Source organism: Anthonomus grandis, chromosome 1 (assembly GCF_022605725.1).
Source record: "Anthonomus grandis grandis chromosome 1, icAntGran1.3, whole genome shotgun sequence".
In the NCBI taxonomy this organism is placed as follows: domain Eukaryota; kingdom Metazoa; phylum Arthropoda; class Insecta; order Coleoptera; family Curculionidae; genus Anthonomus; species Anthonomus grandis.
Window position 1 is genome coordinate 17,649,441 of NC_065546.1, and position 18,177 is coordinate 17,667,617.

At 30.6% G+C, this 18,177-nt stretch overlaps 2 protein-coding genes across 4 annotated transcripts in view; one reads left to right on the forward strand and one right to left on the reverse strand.

The window, feature by feature from the left end:
* The window catches only part of LOC126733903 (uncharacterized), a 44,538-nt gene extending 28,462 nt beyond the window's left edge, over window positions 1-16,076 (forward strand). The window contains exons 8-9 of the mRNA XM_050437355.1: window positions 921-1,104; window positions 15,286-16,076. Of these exons, the coding sequence (XP_050293312.1) occupies window positions 921-1,104; window positions 15,286-15,385 (284 nt within the window). The 3' untranslated portion in view covers window positions 15,386-16,076. The remainder of the gene's footprint in view (window positions 1-920; window positions 1,105-15,285) is intronic.
* LOC126733908 (uncharacterized) lies at window positions 2,038-10,209 on the reverse strand. 3 transcript variants are annotated; one of them, XM_050437368.1, is made up of 9 exons: window positions 9,536-10,209; window positions 9,285-9,485; window positions 8,981-9,151; window positions 8,649-8,873; window positions 8,262-8,599; window positions 7,536-8,197; window positions 7,208-7,451; window positions 6,091-7,020; window positions 2,038-2,817 (listed from the first exon to the last, which is right to left on the reverse strand). In XM_050437368.1, the coding sequence occupies exons 6-8, from the start codon at window positions 7,899-7,901 to the stop codon at window positions 6,416-6,418; spliced, it is 1,215 nt and encodes a 404-aa protein (XP_050293325.1). In that variant the 5' UTR covers window positions 7,902-8,197; window positions 8,262-8,599; window positions 8,649-8,873; window positions 8,981-9,151; window positions 9,285-9,485; window positions 9,536-10,209; the 3' UTR covers window positions 2,038-2,817; window positions 6,091-6,415. The 3 variants fall into 3 exon arrangements, with proteins under 3 accessions (XP_050293325.1, XP_050293343.1, XP_050293335.1); XM_050437378.1 differs by having other exon boundaries at window positions 2,060-2,817; window positions 7,208-8,197; XM_050437386.1 differs by lacking the exon at window positions 6,091-7,020 and having other exon boundaries at window positions 2,050-2,817; window positions 7,208-8,197.
* Window positions 16,077-18,177: the final 2,101 nt, after the last annotated feature.

The following is an 18,177-nucleotide window of genomic DNA, read 5'->3' on the forward strand; positions in this document are numbered from 1 at the left end:
TCGAAATATTTAACTGAAAGATAAACATTTCGAATCAACATATCATCACATGACGTTATTGGTGAGATATCTCAGGAATGCCTATTATTAGCTGGTTATTATACTTTAGTTTTGCGGTCATCAAAACCGGTTTCATAACCTGTATATGTTTTCTAAAGGATGTTTCAGAACTATAGGATCAAACTTCAAGAGATTATTCAGTGCAATAGTAGAAAACATTTGAGTATAGAAACCCATGTCCGGAAAAGTGTCACTGCGACCCTAAGACACGTTAAAATTTAGAAAATAAGGATTTAATCCATTTAATTTCAGCCTTTTATACATGATGTTTTCATAATTGTTTAAAATGTCAGCGGCAATGTTTAAAAATTTTATAGCTGATGATTTTGTCTGATTGATCGCTTGTGTGTTATTATTTTTAAAAACGTTAACAGAGGAGCAGTTTGTTGGCCTCGTAGGGCACCCGATTTAACGTCGCTAGATTTTTTCCTGTGGGGAAATGTAAAGATTTTGGTCTACGAAACTCCAGTAGAAACAGAACAAGACTTAATTGGATGAATTATAGCAGCATTTGGAATCATTCAAAATAAGTATACGAAGTCCGCCGAAATAATTTGTGCGACATTTAAATCGATGTATGTTGGAGGAAGACATTTTGAACATTAATTATGATATAATATAATTATGATAATACATTTACAAAAGGCAAAAATTAAATGTATTAAATCTTATTTAGGTAATTTATCGTCTTTTGAAATTTTAAAGCGTCTTAGTGGCGTAGTGATCATTTTCCGAGTCCCTCTACTCAAATGTTTTTTACCGTTACACTGAATAACCCCTACAAGTTTGATCCCATAGTTCTGAAACACCCTGTATAACCCATTTAGTAGTGTCATTATGATACGTAGTTTATTTGGTAGGAGGTACATCTCCTCACTCGAACATAGCCATGGCAATAGATCCGACGTATTCAAGAAGAGGTGGTGGATATAAGCCGTCTTCCAGTTACGATACTACTTCGAGTACCGTCACCACTAGTACGTCTAGTAGTAGTCCAGGCATGTTGTTACCACCACCAGATATTGCTGACGATGACGACGATAGGTGAGAAACGAATCCAGAAATTCATCTTTTTATATTATATACACAGTGTTCCAAAATACGTTTAAAACTATAGAACTTCGCCATTTATGATAATTGTACAGTTGTGTAGTTATATTGTTGAACAGCGTAAATGATGAAGTTTTAAGTTGTTAAAACATTTTTAGACATCCTTTATATACAGGATGATTAACACCCGATGGTACGTTAGACGTCTTAGAAAGTCTTCTTAAAAAATATTACAAACAAACTTTGCTCTATGAATGTAAACTATTTTCAGCAATTGTCATGCATAAAATCCATTTAACGACTTGAAGAAAAAATGTATACATACGACATAGTCAATATATATATATATATATATATATATATATATATATATATATTTTATATATATATATATATTTTATATATATATATATATATATATATATATATATATATTGACTATGTCGTATGACTAGACTATATTTGATATATTGACACTAAAGTTTTTTTTAAATGGTATATTTTATGCGTTTTTCGATTCTATCTAAAATTTTAACACAATTTCTTGTAATATATGCTATACCTTATTTCATTATGTAAAAGATAAAATAGTTTTAAAAGTATTAGTTAATTTAATTATTTAATCGACATAATAATAAACAAAAGATTGCCGGCAAGTGTCGCAGATTGTGATCTTCTACAATTTATACAGAAAAAATCTTGTGAAAAGTGTGAAGACAGTGAAGAAAATAACAAAAATTTTAGTGATGCAAATGAGAGATTAGAATCAAGGACCGCATGCTTGAGAACTTCATGTCATTTTAAACAGGTGAGAGACAAATTTATACTTATATAATCAATGACACACTTAATGCACTTGTGAGACAGATGCAGAAGAGAACCAGAGTTGACCAGAAGCATATAACTAAGTTATTAAATGAACAAATTGTCAATAAAAACGACATTAACAATGTAGTTGACAGTTCAAAAATGGTACCTCCAACGACATCTTACAGTCAAGCCGTAAAACCTACCGCAGGTATTGACTAACGTCTGGCGACAGAACAGTCGATGACCAATCACGTAGCTGTATCGCACACAGAGGCTTGACGTATTTCTATTGGTCGTAAATTTAGCGACAAATTTAAAGACCCCTGTTCCTATTAATATGATAAATCTCGTGTTTCAGGTCCGTTTCGAACATTTCGGTTGTGGCTTTTTGCCTTTTTCATTGAATAAGAGTAGTTTGAATGAAAATTTATTAGGAATTAAGTTATATTATAATAAAATGTAACCTTTTTTACCAGATCTAATAATGCACAAGATTAATAGTAATAATTAGGGTAGGTGTATCTATAGTTTGTTTGGGATTTAAATTCTTTAGAGATGTCAGATGAGGTGCTGTGATAAGTTTTGTAAATTGGGTACCTAAGTACAGTTCTGAATATTTTAAGTGACTACGGAAGTGGCAACGGGAGCTGAAAAGTTTATAAATCGCGCTCTGTATTTGTAATACCTTTTAAAAATGAACAAAAAAATCCATTGAAAAAAAGTGCAATTTTGTCAGATTTAATTTAATCAAAAAGTTACATAAAGTGTGTGTGTGTAGTAAATTATTTATTCTCTTGCAACTCTCTGAATCTTGAGCATATTTCTGTAATTTCTTCTTGTGAAGGCTTTGCCAGTTTGGGAGCCATCGGCTTTTTCTTTCGTTTTGTAGAAAAGAACCTATAAAATGTTAAATATAAGTGATAAGTAATTCTGTATTTTTTTATAACTAAAACCCACCGAGGTTGTGTAGTGATTTTCTTGTTAGCAGGACAAACTTTGTGTTTACTAGATTCTGTTATTAGAGCTGATGATTCTTGACTACTTATCATATTATGCTCAACTGATGTTAGGAGGCCACTAATTTTTCTTAATTTATTTATTTATTTATTTATTTTATTTATTTATTTCATGTACTTTACAGAAGTTTACTAAGTAAACGGTCCTATTACAAAGTACATTCTAATGATAATAATAATAATAATAAAGATAATAATACTAATATACTAATAATAATAATAATAATAATACACTAATAATAATAATAAAGATAACAAATGTTTTAAAAATAATTCAAAATAATACTTAATACTAACTTAATCTGGCCAGCACTAACTATAAAAATATATCTAACCGACATTTGAGTTCAGCACAACTTGTATTAAAAATATCAATGCTTTCTTGAATTCTGTTATAAGTTTCACACAAATTAAATAATGGTGAACTCAAATGTCTATTATTAAGAGCTACATCCGACATATAAAATGTCTTACATCTTCTAGTAAGATACACTGGAGCATTCATACTCAACCTTGAAAGAAATGTAGGATCATTTATTTGCCCATTTATTGTTTTATATAGATAAATAACTGCAAATTTTTGCCTCCTCTTATCTAATGATTGGAGGGCATATCTTTCGCGTAATGTCGTGGTTGACACCTCACGGTCATATACCCCCCTTTCTCTAAAATAGATATAGCGGAGCATTTTATTTTGCACCCGCTCCAACGTATATTTGTAACAGTTATAATATGGCGACCACACTATACATGCATAATCCAACAAACTACGTACAAATGAGACATACAACTGCTTGAGACAGGAAACACTCACGAAATCCTTAGTACTTCTGGCAATAAATCCATACATTTTGCATGCCCGGTTTGCCACTTCGTTTACATGTAGATTAAAAGTCAATCTTTTATCAAATAACACACCCAAATCTTTAATCTTTTCTACTCTAGTCAATAGACTATCTTGTATTTTATAAGGAAATAATATATCTCTTTGTTTTCTATTATAAGACATAACTACACACTTATTGACATTAAAATATAATCTATTTTCTATTGACCATTGTACAACATTATTTAAATCGTCTACAGCATTCTACAGTCATCTATGTTATTTATTTGATAATATAATTTGAGATCATCAGCAAACAGCGAGCATGTAGCATGAGTTACTACTTGCGTCAGAGAGTTAATAAAAAGAAGAAAAAATAATGGTCCCAAATTGGAGCCTTGTGGTATGCCAGACGTAGGAGTAAATGGTCGCGAACTATGTCCCCCAATCACAACTATATGTCTACGGTTATACAAATAGGACTCAATAAAATGCACCAAATTATTATGAAAACCATATTCTCTATCTAATCTATCCAATAATATTTTAAATGATATCTTATCAAAAGCTTTTTCAAAATCTGTGTATACAATATCCATTTGACCTCTCTGATTCAGCACATCAGATATAGTTTGAGTGACACTTAATAAGTTGCTTACAGTTGATTTAGCTTTTAAAAATCCGTGTTGAAATATTGATATGCTAGATCTAACAGTACGATAAATAGTTCTAAAAACAATGGTTTCAAACACTTTAGCTGGTGCTGAGAGCACAGCAATAGGTCTGTAATTTTTTATTTCACTTTTATTGCCTTTCTTAAAGATTGGACATATTTTTGCTACTTTCCAAGCATTGGAAAAAATTCCTGTTTTAAGGCTTAGATTAATCAAAAAACATAATGGGTAACTTAATATATCACAAAATCCCTTGTACAAATAGCTTGGAACATTATCTGGACCTACTGCTTTGTTCTCTTCTAATTTCTTAATAACATCAATTACATCATCTATATTTACATTATTTAAAATTATTTCTGGTGAATAAATATTTTCTAATGTATTCGGGTTATTACCCTCTTCCCTCGAATAAACACTACTAAAATAGTCACTAAATGCATTACATATTTCTTCACCAGAGTTAAATTCCGAACTGTCCATAAACATTTTGTTGGGTATATGCACAGATCCTTTGTTATTATTCATATATGACCAGAAAGATCGAGAGTCTACACTGATTTTGTCTTGTATTGCCTTTAAATATTTTTTGTGGGCGGTATTTATATCCTTTTTAATTTCAACTCTAAGTTTTTTAAATTGAAGATAATGATCTTGATTTTTGCTTAATTTGTATTTTTTCCGAGCTTTTTCTTTGAATTTTAGTTTATTTATAATATTTTTTGCAAACCAAACAGGATATTTTTTACATTTTTTTCCGCCTTTAGGTACACATATATCAAAAATTGAATATAAAGTTCTATAAAATTCATCAATTGCTTTATTAATATCAGTGTGAGACTCCAGAAAGCTCCAGTCTATTTTTAGAAAAAGGTAATACATAGACAAAAAGTCAGCCTTGCGAAAATTATACCTTGACGATAAAGATGCCAACTCTTTTTGATTACTATTACAGCACAATGACAAGGATACTTTAAGAGTAGGGCGGTGTTTATCTTCTTTAACAAAACAAAAGTCACTTCTTAAAACAGTACAGTTACTTTTTGTAACCACTACATCTAGTATATGATTTAAGCTATTGGAAACAAAATTCACTTGTGTAGCATCATAAAAATTTAAAAATTGCAAAAATGTCTCTACAAACCTGTCTGACTCTCCTGTTTGGTAATATCGATTAAGATTTGTGATATTTAAGTCACCTATAATAATAATGTCAGAGTCAAACAGATATTGCTGTTTTTCTAGAAAATCATATAATCTTTCATACGAGTTAAGAGTACAAGATGGTGCTACATATAATGTCAATAAATACAAACGTTTACAATTTTCCTTTGTAATTTTTACACACAAAAAATCAATATTTTCATCTATAAATCCTGTGTCAACAGTACTTACACAGAAATTATTTTTGGATGCTAGTAAAACTCCACCCCCTCTGGTTTTTCCACTTAGTTGAAAATCCCTATCAACTCTAAATACATTAAATATATTTGGAAATATTTCACAATCATTTACAGAGTTATGCAACCATGTTTCGGTTAATATTACAATATCATATTCATCAGATGTAGTCCAAATGCTCTCTAAAAACTCATCTATTTTCGTATTTAACCCTCTTACGTTCTGATATAGAATATTTAGTGTCTTCACTTACTGTCACACTTAGTTTCTCTGGTTCCTGTTGAAGCCTCTTCGAAAATTCTGCGAAGCATTCATCCCGTTAAAGCGACGTCCCATAGGGCGAAATGAAAAAGGTTTGACCACTACATTCAAAGGCCACAGATCACTGTTTAATACAAGTTTCTCCAACTGTGGCTCAAAAGATATTTTAAATGCTACTTTATGATCAAACTGACTATTTAATTTTTCACAACTGGACAAATCTATATCGTTCTTGATTAAATGGTCCTTTAGGCGTTCCTCTGTACAGTCAGGATGTAAATTTCCCACATAGTACCACTTTCTTTCGGCAGCTGCAGCTATATCCAAAACTCTTCCTGTGCCCTTAACCATACTTTGAATGTGTACTTATACTTTAATGCAGCATCATCATCTGATGGCCAGTCAAAAGCAGACATAAAACTGATATCTTCCCTTATTTTCTTGATGGTTTCAGAACTATTACATTGTTTTAAACTAAGAAGGTGGCTTTGCAGTTCATCATTATTGTTTGTTGTATTATCATGATGAGTTATCTCCATTGGGCTATTATTACAAGTTTCGCTCATGCACAATTTATGTATATGTTTGCACATGTTGTTGTGTATTACGTAATCCATACAGTTACAGGTGTAAGAATGAACACATGACATACATGAAGAACATTTTAAATTGCACTGATGATCACCTAATTCATTCAATTTCACAAGGTAGAAATTATTCCCAGATTGAATTTTCCAACCATCTTCAACACTTATTATATGTATATTATCTGCTTTTACTGCTGCAATATGACTTTTGTTAATTTTGCTGATTTTGTGTGTTATTTTTCCTTTTTCCAGCTTTATAATCCTACTGAATTGCTTTTCTCTGATATACTTTAATAGTACATGCACAGTTTTGTCCAATCTCCTGCAAGTTGTCCCTAAAAGAAATTGTGTTTAACAAGACACTTATCACTTAATACTAATAACTATTAAGTACAACTTTATGTAATTAAAATTCAACAGTTTTTTAAATAAAGTGGATCAGACCGCAACCTTTGTTGCCTAACAATTCGTTCCACTGAGAGATGGACTACTTCACGAAAATTAATACTAATACATATTTACCTTTTAGATATATGTATTTCAGCACTTTGTCCATGGATTCCAAATACAAATTCATGTTAATAGATAAGACAGCTCGGAAACACATAGCCCATGTTGAGGATCTTCTTGCATAATTGACCAGGAAGTATTCACCAAAAACTTTTAGATCTTGATCCATTTGTAACATTTCAATAAAGCTTCCTAATGATGCTTTAAAATTATTTGCATTTGGTTCTTGCCGAAGGAAACACAACATCTTATAAACCTTAAAATAACAATCAGAATGAGACTAAAAATTATCCCGTTAAATTATTTTGGGCAATGAGAAAACATGGACCATATATTATACCTCTATTTGTTTTGATTTATCTTTAATTAATGATATTTTGGATTGCCAAGCTCTGTCGATATGCCATATGCATAAAAGCTTTTTGGTTTCAGAAACATCCATTACAGAACTCCATGCAGCAAAATATTGGTCGGCATCGTCACTCATAAATGTAGTTGCTCTTATATTTCCTATGCTACTTTTTAAAGCCAAAATAAAATATTTTAATACTACATAATCCTCCCTATTAGCAAACAAAAATCCAACAGGAAAGCCTTCACCATAATCATCCACCACCAAAACAGTAAGTAAATTAAAATCATAAGGATTAGTTCCATGCGTTGCATCCATACAAATAATGCCTCCAGACCCAAATTTTTGAAACATCTGACCTTAGCTTCTTGTCATGATTCTCAACAAAAAATCATCTTTTTTTAAAGACAATCCTGAGTCCAATTCTCCTTGCTTCTTATATACAATTACAGGATTTTTTTCTGATTTTTGCATTTCATCAACCCACATGGCAATGCTTATGGCATCATTGGGATCCTTTATGGATGTATCATGTAAATTGTAAGCTTGGGCAATATTATGGATGTCATTCTTAGTGGTCAAGTGAATCCTTTTAAAAGTTTCATCCACACTTTCCCGAATATTATTTAATATTTGTGTGTAAGGAATGCCTAAAAATAAATAAACATACACATCACTTAGGTTTAATTAAGTTTTAGATAATATTTCAATTACCTTGTATCAATTGTTGTACTATCTTATTTTTATCATTTATGGATAATGAAACATGGGCCATTTTTTTTCATGCCCATAATGATTTTTAAAATAGGTTACTTTTACACCTTGAGAAATATGCTTAATTATCAGGGCTGAAGTACAGGAAGCATTAATTTTGCATGCGCCCTGCCTTTTTAGGGCACATTTCCTTTCTGCTGCTGCCAAAACTTTTCTTTTACCAGTTCGATTACAATAGTAATAAATAGGTGCACCTTGTCTATTTTTTTTAATACCACATGCTTTTACCCATACTGCCACACATTTGCTTTCCTCCTGATTTTTCCATTTTTTAAATTCTATAAAAAATAATTTAAGGAATATATATATCAGAATATATATACAAACCTTCAATGTTTTCAAACTGTAGTACTTCCAGTTCTTGCAAAATATTATGTTTCAACTCTAAATGATAATGAAGGCTTTTTAATCTAGTACAGTTAAAATGGCACATTTCTTCTAAGCATATTAATTGATTTAACCCTTTTTTTCCATTATTTCTTTGTTTTTTCTGATGTTTTTTCATATGTTTTTGTGTAGCTGATGATGTTTTATCCTGTAAGCAGCCATATTCTAAAAAAAACATCTTAATTATCAAACATTATACTTAAGTCCTAATAAATAACATATAAAAAAACAATTTACCAAAAGAGCTTTTATTTGATTAAAAAAATACAAACCTTGACTTTTGTTTGCACTTTCACGACCTTGGTTATTGCTCTGTAATAAAACTTTAACAGTTTGATCTGGTTTTGGAATGAACACCTCATGTTTCACTGAAGTTTTGACAATTCCTAACAATACTTTATGCCCCTCATTTTTGTTTGAACAATTTTTTTTTTCTTCATTTCCTAAAAATTTATTTTTTATCAGATAATTAATATACCTTGTCACATTTAGACTGGTAAAGAAACACATTTACCAGTTTTATGGAAGCACTTTCAACTTCCATGGTCCATGCTGGTCTGTATTAGGGTTACTAACCTTGACTTTCATGACTAACTTTAATGCTTTGCTTTTTGGTGGGTTTATCTTCTTCAATGTTTACATGTTGACTTTTTAAGTGCCTTGTGAGGCTAAAACCTGTGGCAAATTTTTTTGCACATAAATGACATTGGATATTGTTGTGGGTATTAGTTTCTTTATCGTTCAATGGAACAACTTGTAAACTTACTTCAGTCGGTACTAGAATAAAATTTTATACATAGGCTCATACTTTTCTTTCAAATACTTACTACACTCATTATAACTATGTTGGACCTTTAAATGTCTTCTAAAATTCCATGCCGAAGAGAAGTGTTTTTGGCAAATATGACATGATAGATTAATTTCCATCACGTAAAAACATAAATAATTTACCACAGAAGAATTAAATTAGATATCAATAAACGATAACACTTTCCTACTTAAATTTGCGATATATTTTTGAAGACAATGATCAATCAAAAGTTGCTTTCTATCTATCTTTTTCTCTCAATAATCAAAATAAAAATACTATTTAAGAAGAAACCTAACCTCTTTACTCGCGAAATGTCAAAACGGTCAAGAAGAAAACTCAATTTTAACCAATAACACACCATGAAAGCTTAAAGTGAATTCAAGGCTTCTGACTGGCTGATGTATGTTCTGTCTCCAGATGTTAGTCAGGTATTCCGAATCCACCACGTGGGCAACAAAGACTCTCATCCGATACATTTATCTCTCACCAACAACGTCACATCAGGCACAGCACTGTGCGCGCACTCAACATATCTCGAGAGAACATGTGCGATCAGCTATTGACCAAGATTTGCAAAACACTGGTGTCGGCGCGAATTGGCAACGCACTAGGCATGCTCGGAACTGGTAGGCACAACCAAAATATCAGGGCTATTCTAAAACTTGGGCACTTTCACGTATACAGACTCGAATCCTGTACATCAGTCCAACAATTACAGACATTTTTGAAAAAAACTGCACCAAGCATTGAGTTTAAATGTGAACTTTGGAATAAAAAAGACGACACATCTTCATTTAAGGTCAGTTTTCCGATGACAGAGGTCAGAAATGTCTATATTTATCTATCTGGCCTTGCGGTGTAGCTGTAAGACGCTTTGTATTTTGAAAAATACTCCAAATGCACAAAATCCACAATTCCCACCAGCAGCAAAAACGCAATAGCTGTTATACAAGATGACAAATGGTGTTTTTTTTACTTCAACTGTCAGGGATTTTCGACAAAGGTTAATATACTTGATGCTTTTTTTCCTTTGGTTGTGTTTTTATCTGAGCACTGGGCTCTCAAAAATGATATCGAAAACATATTTCTAAATAACTACAAATTAATATCTTACTTTGTTAGGCTTAACCAACTTAAGGGAGGCGTAGCTATCTATGCTTTATGTAACCTCGAATTTTGAGGAACTTCCACAGATAAAAAATTTAACATACAAGTATATTAAAGAATATACTGGCATTGCACTGTCTGTAGAAATGTGTGTTGTAGTAATTTATAGACCCTCTGATTATGACTCAAAAAATCATTTTGACAATTTTCGGAATTGTCAAAAAAAAATCGTACTCAAGCATAAACGAATTTATATTTTTGTATAAACGCGAAAAATTATTCTTGGAAAACTATCATAACGCAGAGAATGCTTTTAATATTTTTTGGAAGCACCTCGTATGGTGTTTTGATGCGTCTTATTCAAAACGAAAAATCAATATTCAAAAAAAAATTGATTTTTAAAAAACATTGTTTTTTTCTAATGAATCCACATTTATGCTGAATGGCAAGTGAATTGACATAATTGCAGATATTGATCAGGTAAAAATTCGCACTGAATGCGTGAAACACATAGTCAGTATCCTGAAAAGGTAAATACCAACAGAATGATAGGTCTATTTTTTATTGAGGATAATTTAAATGCCACCCGATATCTGAATTTGCTGGAAAATCTGATAGTACTACAATTAGTATTACAATTCTTTTAACTACAATTTGGCACCTTGTCGAACCTTTCAAGGACGCTATTTTTAACATTTAATTAAATAGGTTTATTGTTTAAATACTTTTTTTGCATCGTTTCTTTTTTTATAAATTACTATTTACATAATATTTTATTTATAATAATTTTTTAAACCATTGTATCTTTTAATCTGTTGAAGTTAGGTATAGCATATGCTACAGGAAGTTGTCTTTAAATTTTGCGTAGAATCAGAAAAAATATAAAAATATATCATTCCATTTAAAAAAGATAACTTTGGTATCTACTACTGTTGTGATGCCTTTTATATATGCGAAGCTATCTTCCTAAAGAAGATCTGAAAGAGATCTATAATTTTTATTTGGGATACTTTTTGATAAAAGGGCAGATTCATGAATTATTAAGGCAGTCCAGGTCATTTTACGTAACATACGTTTTATAACGTTACGCCTTGAGTGAGGAAAAAATATTTGTTATAGCTGTTTTTATTTACTTATTCATTTATCAAAAACGAATAAGATGTTAGAAGGCCGAAACCTAAAAGAACATCCACAAATTACAAAGTGTTTCAGCTGTATTAGTGTTATTGTTAATTAGAACTGGGATCTTTAGATTCTCTTAAATATAAATTATAGATAAATATACAGTAAACAATTTGAAATTATATAAAGAAAGCATACGACTAAACGGCGAATTCCTTGCTACATTGGTTTTTTACAAACAGATTTAAAACAAATAAGAATTTCGAAAATGCCGCTGAGGTATATGGAAAGATATTTGAGATATTAAATAATTCGAGTCAATATGATAGGTAATTATTTTATAGAGAAAGAACAGGTCTCTGAGAGAACCGTGTTTCAAGAGAATATAATTGTTCTATTAAATTAGCATGTAAGTTAAATGTACCAGTATTTTTAGTCTAAAAATCTTAAAAATTTACTTTGTATTGTTTCCAATCTGTTGCACCAGAACAAGCATGCACCGCATAATGCGGAGCCCGCACGACTGAGGCAAACCCCAAACGACTATAAATATAGGCAAAATATAATGCTTTTAGAGAGCTTGTAGAGGTTAATAGCGTAATATTTCTTACAATTAAGCCCAGCATTCGATTACACTTGATTCTTAAGTAATTAATATGTTCTGCGCAAGTTAGCTTTTGATCATGTATGACACCCAGATCCTTTATTATCCACTTTATATATATATAGAATTTTACTTAAGAGGACTGCCTCTTAAGTAAAATTCTATTGAAATGATAGTCAAATTGAAATAAATCAGTATTGCGTATGTGAAACCAATAAATGCGCATTTATCATAATTGAGGTAATAAACTTTACCTGACAATACTCAAAAATCTTGCCAAATCATTGTAAAAGAAAGCAATCACCACACCTTCTTTCGCTAAGATAAAAATTTTAATCCGGGGAATCGATAGCACTGTTTACCAACTTATACAAGAATTGCACGTCAGAAGATTTACTTTCATCACTAACTGATTTCATACATAATCTGTTTAGCAGTTGGGGGACACTCGCGGTCCTTTTTATTCAGGGTCGATGTAATTAAAATAATGTATTCATTCTTTCTAGCAAACAAATTACTTTTGATTTTTCTTTTGAATTTTAATATGCTGGGCTTCTGATATAAAAAATAACACGAATTGAATAGAGAATCAAAAAATATATGGAGTATACCACTTAAGAGGGTTGAATTGATTTGCAAGGCCTGCTACCATAGTAACTTAATTTTCAGCAAAAATCTGTTATATACGTCTAGGGTATCATCGTCCGAATATACAGGGTAATTCATTAAGAATGGCAAATCTCTGAACTGGAGATACTACACACCAAAATATGGCGATTGAGCTAAACATGCCTTATGCAAATGTTGCAGATTTACGAGATGCAGGGTATTTAAAGTTGCAATTTTAATTTGAATTTTCTTAATAATTTTGTGATTTTAAGCAGTAACGTCTCGAAAATTGGCGACTTTATGTGTTTTGATATGAAAATTACGAATTTTGTGGTGAATTTAGCATTATTTATACAGGGCGTTAGTTACACCCTGTTACTTAGGTAAATTACAACATATCTTTTTCGCGTAATTAGTTATGGCTAAAACGACTAGAAACTCTAAAAAGCAGTTTAATTTTTAATAAAAAAAGGTACTCATATTTATTTCATGTAACTCTATCAGTTTTTAAGTTATTTGCATTTTAAACATTCAGCGTAAAAAATCTTAAGCCACCTTTATTACATTGGCTTGATAGGAATTTATTCTTTTAAATTACTGCTATGCTGGGTAAGAACAGTAAAGACAACAAATAACAGTAACAATCAGTAACAATATTAAAAGAAAACTTCAAAGTAAATACTCAAAATGCCCGCCTTCCACTTCAATACACTTTGTAAGGCATCTCCTTAAAGATCTTTGAATAAAATAACATTTGTCAATTATTTTTGATAATATTAGCAGCTTCTTGAATTTTCTGTCGTAATTCTTCAGTGGAATTAATTGTATCTTTGTAAACCATGTCCTTCATGTGTGATCATATTGAGAAGTCTAGAGGGTTTAAGTCTAGACTTCTAGGTGGCCAAACAAATTTACTGCCACGCCCAATTCATCGGTGAGGAAAATGTCCATTCAGGTATCGCCGTACTGGCAGAGAAAAATGTGGCGGCGCCCCGTCTTGCATAAACCATATGTTCCGCCTTATGGCTAGTGGTACATTTTCTAGTAATGGGTTTAACTGTTGTTCAAGGAGTTTAAATAGTGGGCCCTAGATAAGGAGAAAGTTCAAAAGGATCAATAAAAAAACCATATATCACACCACACCAAAACCTTGAATTCGTGCTGAAAATGTCGTTCCTTTAGAGCATGTGGAGTCCCAAAAATGATTGTTTTTCCCATTAAAAACACCTCGTCTAGTAAACGTCGCCTCATCGATGAAAAGGTCACTAAGAAATTCCTGATTTTGTTCTGTTTATAGCATAAATTGAGCAAACTGTAGGCAAACGGGTAAATCTTGAGTTAGCAAATGTTGGAGAGGAGTATAGTGATATGGACGGAGATTCTCTTTCTTTAAAATTCTCCAGATAGACGATTGGATTATTCCTATTGCCGTACTTAACCGACGAGTACTGAGATCTGGGTTTTCCGAAATACGAGCTAAAACCTCTTCTTCATCATCGACGTTGATATTTTTTGGAGCACCATTTAAGGTTTTAGAACAAAAACACCCTGTTTCGCTTAGGCGGGTATAAATACGTCTGAACAGTTTGTGATTGGGTTGTCTTCGATTTGGGTATAATTCTAAGTACCTTCTGGCTGCACCAAATCCACTATAATTTGACTGAGCAAAAACGCAAATCATATCACGCATTTCACTGTTGGAATGTTCATTATGACGTGGCATTTTCTTATTTTAGAATTTTTACTAGAAATAATACACTCTTACTTAGTGACAGTAAAATTGTCATATAATTTCTTTACACGAAAAACTGATAAGTGCTTACACAAGCCTATTTGAAAAAAGTCAATGTAATAACGGTGGCCTAGGATTCTTTACTCTAAATGTTTAAAATGCAAATAACTTAAAAACTGATAGAGTTACATGAAATAAACAAGAGTAACTTTTTTGTCAAGTGAAGTGCTTTTTAGATTTTCTAGTCGTTTTAGTAATAACTGATTAGGCAAAAAAGATATGTTGTAATTTACCTAAGTAACAGGGTGTAACTAACGCCCTGTATAAATAATGCTAAATTCACCACAAAATTCGTAATTTTTATGTCAAAAATTCCAACTTTAAATACCCTGTATCTCGTAAACCTGCAACATTTGTATAAGACATGTTAAGCTCAATTGCCATATTTTGGTGTGTAGTATCTCCAGTTCAGAGATGGCCCATTCTTAATGAATCACCCTGTATTTCAGTCTGCATCTTTTTGATATATTCCTTATTCGTTTATTTTGCTTTTATTAAAATTGTGGTTAATTATCTCTTACTAATGTTGTAGCCCTGCACCTCCATACATGCCGATACAGGGTCAACGGAGGACAGCGTCATTGGAAAAAAAGAAAAAAAAATCAAAAGAGGGAGGTTGCAAGCAGCAATAGCCTTTGTTGAATAATTTAGTTAATTGTTAAGTATTTAATGATGATGGTAGCTAGGATTTGATATTTACCATTAATATCTATACTATTGTGTAGATAAATATACACTTACGATATGATATTAAATACTTTAGGCATACATTTGAAGACTACAGTTTGATCTGAATAGCAATAATTGCATTTATATTAAGCATGACAATTTTTTGGCTTATGGAAGACATTTATTTTTTTGATATTATTTATTTTTTAGAATTAAGTTTTTAGATATTGAATAATCTGCCTGCATAAGTTGGTTGTCAAGGGATGACATTTGCAGGTTGATGACCCTGAAAAAGCATTTAAGCACTTAAAAAGCATCATATCAAAAATATTTTAATCTAGTCTGTATTCTTCAAAAACATATGAGTTTTGACAATAAAATAATCTTTACGCGTGGGTTAAGTCCGTCTCCGCCCAATTTTGATGGGTTAGCGGGACAAACAAAAATCAAAACCAAATAGTTTACTGCTCAAAATATATTATTTATATTGTTTATTATATGTGTATCTATATTATTTAAACTAGTATTTAAGTCAGTTTAACATTTTGGTGGTAGTTAATAGATACATATGTTATTGCCATACTTTTTCCACAGTTTATATTTTATACACTTTTTATTTGTAACTTTATTAATATATATATCATTTACAAAATATTTATATTTGTATTTATTTTAGGGTATTTAATTCACAAACTTTCAATATTAGATCTTATTGGTATGTATGAAATTAATGTGAAAATTCCTAAATAATCCTTAATATTATTAAAAAAAAAAACAATTATATATTTCGGCAATAAATTACATTGTTAAACTTAAATAAACATATTCTCTAAACAGTGCTTTAAGCACTGGTCTTAAGAACCTTAACCTATATTACAGTGCCTTAAACATAAGAATTACAATACTAAAATATCTTACCTACCTAATTCTAAACAAAGCTTAATTTCGTGTACAAATTTTTGAAACCCCTTAATATTTTTTATTTCTTCTGGAACTTCATCATATACTTTGCAAGCCTGATATAAAGGATTTCTTAGACCTGCATTTGTTTTATTTATAATATCTACATTAGTTCTTTGTTGATAGTTTAGTATTTTATATACTAATTTAATTTGTTCTAATTCTAGAATCACATAAAGTTTTGGTAGGTATATTTAATTCTCTATATAGAGTGTTTGTACTAGTTGGTCTATCGTTATTGAACATTTTAAGAACTTTATTTTGTAAAATTGGAGCTGCATTAAAATTTAGTTTACTCCAAACTGGTATTAAATATCTGAAATGCGAGAGAAAAAAAAGCATTATAAATATTAAATTTTGTTTTGTTATTTATAAAATTTCTATATTTGTATATAATAATTGGAATAATTGCTAATTTTTTTTTTGAGCGATGTTCAATGTGTTGTCCCCGATTCAAGTTAATGTCTATTATTAAGCTTAAATATTTAATGCTGTCTACTTTTTCTAATGACATATTAATAATAATAATAATAAATGACTTTTATTTGCAAAAATTCATTACATAATATTTGTATTATAATATGTTTCTTAACCTATCAGTTGGCGAAGTCTAGCCTAGGGCTATTCAAACTCAAGCCTCTAACAGATTTCATTAAATTCTAAATAACACACATGTGCCAAATAATTATGCACTTGAAACGCACTTTAAATAGTGTAGTCTTAACTTATAGTTAACAGTAATTACAGAAAAAAAAAATTACAAAAAAGGAAATATAAAGGAACCTGAAAATTTTTCCGTAATATACCCAACAAAAAATAAATAAATAAACAATAACATCAAAAAGAAATAGTCACTTTACTGAGAAAATTTCACGCTCCGGGCAGCAGGCGACAGACTAGCGGTGGGTCAAATTATAGTCCTGTACTTGCTTACTCATTATTATAGACTTTAACACATATTTAAATTTTTTTGTTCTAAATACTTTCATATAATCGGGCAAAGAATTATAAAGATGAACAGAGGTATACAAAAAACTTTTTTGAAAAAAAGCTGTTTTATATTTAGGAATCGCGAACTTTGTTTTATTTCTAGTATTTTTAGGGTGTACACTGTCATTGGTCTTGATTTTTTTTCTATGAAGCCCGTTGAAATATATTTGCGTTTATTTATAAGTTCATGAAAAAAGATTCCAAGATGTAATAGCCTTCGATTTGTCATATTTAACCATTTAGTTTCATTAATTTTAGAAGATATGCTATCATATTTTCCAATATTAAATGGCAACATATTTTGGATTTTTTGTATTCGAAACTTGTCACACTGTCTGAGGCACGTGCCATAAACTATGTCTGCATAATTAAAGTGAGACAAAACAAGGGTTTTACATAGCTTTCTTTTTAATTCGACGCTTAAAATTTGACGACTGTTATATAATTGTTTTAATGAAATATTTGCTTTTTGAATAAGGTTTTTAATATGGCTTTCAAAATTTAATTCAGTATCTATTACTACCCCTAAATTACGTGCTTCATCGCAGAATTCAAGCTTTTCACCATTTATTTTTATATTACTAACAACTGAAAATATATTTTTACTTTTTTTTCAGCCAAAAAACTTAAGCTTAGACTTTGATGAATTAAGTTTTAAAGAGTGTTCCTGTGAAATGTTTGTTATTATCTGAAGATCCCTGTTTATGTTTTCTATTGTTTGGTTATGATTTTTAATATTAAAATGACAATAAAGCTGAGTTTCGTCAGCGAACGCTTGAATTTTACAACACTGAGGAGATCTTAA

What these genes read in the sequence shown, in the direction of transcription:
- LOC126733908 (XM_050437368.1), bottom strand. Translation starts at nt 7,901, where the DNA reads ATGTTTCAAAAATTTGGGTCTGGAGGCATTATTTGTATGGATGCAACG. An exon ending in ATAAATCAAAACAAATAGAG is followed by an intron (nt 7,452 to 7,535) that starts GTATAATATATG and finishes TGTTATTTTAAG; the next exon opens with GTTTATAAGATGTTGTGTTT. An exon ending in GAAATACATATATCTAAAAG is followed by an intron (nt 7,021 to 7,207) that starts GTAAATATGTAT and finishes AATTTCTTTTAG; the next exon opens with GGACAACTTGCAGGAGATTG.